The following is a 4310-nucleotide window of genomic DNA, read 5'->3' on the forward strand; positions in this document are numbered from 1 at the left end:
GTGATGTGACGCATCCGGATTGACTTTCGGACACATCCAGAGTTCGCACGTAATAACCTCTCCTCACATTCAGCCAAGAGAATTTGAACTCAATGATTTAGTTATATGAAACCTAAGTATCACTAAGATATATGTAGAAAAAAAGGGAAACAAATTTCAATTCATCAAAGTAAAGTTTCTATATATTATTTTTTTGATCTTATCTTTTGTATATAAAATTACTTTTATTGATTTTTTAATATTAATAATTACATATAGTTCTATTATTAATTTCATGAAACATGTGATAACAATATAAACATTAGAATAATAAAAAATTAACTAATAAGATTTAAAGCAAATATTACAATGAAATTTAACAAAATAATTATATCAAATGTTATAAAAATAATTTTTTTTAAAATTTTAAATTTATTTTAAGAAAATAAAATATAAAATTAGAAATTGATTAATTAATAATACTTTAGACTGATTTTGAAATAAATTTAAAATTTTAAAACAAATTTTAAAACCGACTTAACCTTTTTTTTATGCCTTTGAAATACTTTGCCAGTGGGCTTATCTGATAATGGTCATACTGTTAGGGTTTCGTCGTCGGTCGTTTCTCTCTCTCTCTTCCGCTTCATATTTCTAGTCTTCGATGGTCTCTGCTTCATCATCGCTCAGCACTTCATCTCCCATGGCTCCTTCATGCGGTCCTTCAATGGCATGAAATTTATTGAAATATTAGAAGGAAATAACAAAGGGAACAAAGCTTGTGTTCTTAGCAAGTTCTTAGAGGAATGGCGGTGAGCGGTAGCGGTGGTGGTGTAACGACGGAGGAATCGGAGGAGCAACAAAAGCGTTCGGAGATCTACACCTACGAGGCGCCATGGCACATCTATGCCATGAACTGGAGCGTTCGGCGGGACAAGAAGTATAGGCTTGCCATAGCTAGCCTCCTCGAGCAGTACACAAATCGTGTGGAGATCGTCCAACTAGACGACTCGACGGGGGAGATCCGTTCCGACCCCAACCTCTGCTTCGACCACTCGTATCCTCCTACCAAAACCATGTTCGTGCCTGATAGAGAATGCCTCCGGCCGGACCTTCTAGCTACTTCTGCCGACTTCCTCCGTATCTGGCGGATTGCCGACGACTCTTCGCGCGTCGAACTTAAGTCTGTCCTCAACGGCAACAAGAACTCTGAGTTCTGCGGTCCGCTCACCTCTTTCGATTGGAACGAAACTGAGCCACGCCGCATCGGGACCTCCTCCATCGACACCACTTGCACCATCTGGGACATCGAGCGGGAAGCAGTTGACACGCAACTTATCGCCCACGACAAGGAAGTCTATGACATCGCGTGGGGCGGCGTCGGCGTCTTCGCCTCTGTATCGGCGGATGGGTCAGTCCGCGTCTTTGACCTCCGTGATAAGGAGCACTCCACCATTATCTACGAGTCCTCCGATCCTCCGGATACCCCACTTGTTCGTCTCGGGTGGAATAAGCAGGATCCGCGCTACATGGCCACCATCATCATGGACAGTGCTAAGGTCGTCGTCCTTGACATCCGCTTCCCCACGCTCCCTGTTGTCGAGCTGCAGCGACACCAGGCCAGCATTAATGCCATTGCGTGGGCACCCCACAGCTCTTGCCACATTTGCACTGCTGGTGATGACTCCCAGGCGCTCATTTGGGACCTCTCTTCCATGGGAAGCACCTCAGCCTCCTCTGGAGGGAAGCAGCAGCAGCCTGCAGCTGAGGGGGGGCTCGATCCCATCCTTGCTTATACTGCAGGAGCTGAGATCGAGCAGCTGCAATGGTCGTCCTCTCAGCCAGATTGGGTCGCTATTGCCTTCTCCAGTAAGCTGCAGATACTCAGGGTTTGATGTCTCCCATCCTCAGATCTTATTTAATTTCCACCAACCAATCTACCATTCCACAATTTTTTGTTCTTCATATCATGTTGTGTGTGTTGAATTAGAAGATTAGTAGATTAGAATGAGAAATGGGAACACTTGAAAGTTATCTGTAGAGTGTTTCCAGAATCTCTCTGTGCTATATTTACTCTTATAATTCTTGTTTATTTGAATCTGGACTTGAACTTTGGCTAGTTCATTTGGGTGAAAAGCCCAATACTGTTGATTGTCTTGTGAAGGACAATCTTCATTAAATGCTTTTTCCGTTCATTTTTATTGATAGGTCTGATATATTATTTCCTTATCTTCCTATAATATGAATTTTTTGTTTATATGTTGTTCTTATCTTTTTTGGTGGTTCTTTACATGATGAACATGATGATGAGAACATAAGAGTGAGTTGGATTAAAAAAAAAAAAAGAGTGAGTTGGATTTATGTTTTTATATTTTTCATGGATTTTCATTTATTTTGATGACGTGATGTGTTTCTAATGCTTCATATATCTCCTCATGGGGAATAATTCTTTTTCCTGGCATACTTGTTGGTGTTCCACTTATATTGCTGGAAATGGGTTGGCCCTCAGTTTTCTTTTTGTTTCTTAAACTATTTATGTCATCTTTTATTGGTTGCTTTTGTGTTTTTTGTTACTTATGTTTATGATGAAGACTAATATGCAAAAAAAGTGTGTTTTTTGTGCCCATTTTTATTCCCGTCTCTTATTACAATATGTATTTCTGTTGTTTCATTCCTGTATTCGTGGGCTAAATTCTTATAAAAAACATACTGGTTACATGCATAGTAATTTGCAGAAGGTGAATTATAGTAGATGCCAGCCAATCTTTCATTGTTTAATCATATTTGCATTCTCTATGTCATGACGTAGGTATTTTTCAGTAGTAAGGGTTTCTTTTAATGATACAATATTTATGTTGTATGTACAATTAAATTGTCTATTTTTTTTGGACTATTAATATGATCTTTTGTGATAACAGGTAGATATGTTCTGGTTATTTTGATTTTATTGTTCATTCCTTCTACCATCTGTTTTTCTTCTTCATGATTTTTTTTTATATTTCATCTCCTGAGCATCTATACTATTAAATGTATATGCTGTAGAATTCATACAATCTGAATGAAAATTTTTTGTATTAAGTCATTTGAGAACACTTTGATCATCTTTTTATTTTATCAAGCTAAGATAATTTTATATGTTAAGGAAATTGATTTAATAAATTGGAATTTTTCATCACCTGATCATACATTTTATTTGCTCTTGTAATATGTTGTATTATCTTTGCTTTTGATGTGCAAAACTGATGGAATTGTTATCATCATTTGTGCATGCCTTAGATAACTTGGGTCTATTGTTCATAGTGATGGTGAAATAGATGGGAATATTAGTAGTAGAATTCAAGTTGGATGGTTGAAGTGGAGCAAATGATTGGGCTTGTTATGTGATAGAAAAGTCCCTCTCAAACTTAAGGGAAAATTCTATAAGATGGTAGTTAGATCTGCAATGTTTTATGGTGCAGAATGTTGTCCATTAAAAGAGAAGCATTATATTAAGTTAAGTGTTGCAGAGATGATGATGCTCAGGTGCATGAGTGGCTTTACTCTTAAAGATAGGATATGAAATGAGCATATACGTGAAAAGGTTGGAGTAGCTCCAATGGAAGATAAGATTAGAGAGAGTCGCCTTATATGGTTTGGTCATATATACAACAACCTTCCGATGACCCGGTTAGGAAAGTAGATGTATTAGATTTGATTTATATTAAGAAAGTTAGAGGTAGACCTAAAAAGACTTAGTTAGAAAATATTAGAAATGACATTTCTTTATTAGTTTTAGATGAGAATTTGACCCTTAACAGGACAAAATGGAGAAAAATGATTCATGTAGCCGACCCTACAGTGGGATATAAGCTTGTTGTTGTTGTATCATTTGTGCATGCCTTCTTAATAGGATTATTTGGATTGTAAATTTGTGCATGCCTTCTTAATAGGATTATTTGGATTGTAAAATCTAGTTGAGTAAGCTTTTATTATTCCACCGTTTTGAATGTTGTGTTCCTTTTATTGAGGAAAACTTACCGAAGTTTGTTTACTCGTACCATCTCCTTAACATTATCATCATTTTCCCCTCCCTCTTCCCCCTTATCATCATATTAGTGGCTAACAAAACATATGCTTTAGGCAATGTATTTTCACTATGTTTGCTTATTTTTTATTTTCCTATGTTTATAGTGTTTACTCTTTAAGTGGGTGGACATCATTAAGGCACCAGAGCTAAAAGTAACCATAGTGAAAGGAGAGACGCTAAGTGCTTGAAGTTTGTGAATTAGGATTGCTTTTTTTAAAATATTGAGAAAATTTTGCGAGCTAATTTTTTTTTATGCGTGCATTTGTAT

General features: G+C 37.0%; 1 protein-coding gene across 1 annotated transcript; it reads left to right on the forward strand.

Annotated features, from left to right (window-relative positions):
* The first annotated feature begins 555 nt into the window (after positions 1-555).
* LOC110096409 (WD repeat-containing protein LWD1) lies at positions 556-2211 on the forward strand. Its single transcript, XM_020822355.2, has one exon. The coding sequence runs from the start codon at positions 783-785 to the stop codon at positions 1869-1871; it is 1089 nt and encodes a 362-aa protein (XP_020678014.1). The 5' UTR covers positions 556-782; the 3' UTR covers positions 1872-2211.
* Positions 2212-4310: the final 2099 nt, after the last annotated feature.

This window comes from Dendrobium catenatum, unplaced genomic scaffold, assembly GCF_001605985.2.
Source record: "Dendrobium catenatum unplaced genomic scaffold, ASM160598v2 fragScaff_scaffold_621, whole genome shotgun sequence".
Lineage (NCBI taxonomy): Eukaryota > Viridiplantae > Streptophyta > Magnoliopsida > Asparagales > Orchidaceae > Dendrobium > Dendrobium catenatum.

Coding starts and splice junctions, on each gene's coding strand:
- LOC110096409 (XM_020822355.2), top strand. CDS start 783: ATGGCGGTGAGCGGTAGCGGTGGTGGTGTAACGACGGAGGAATCGGAG.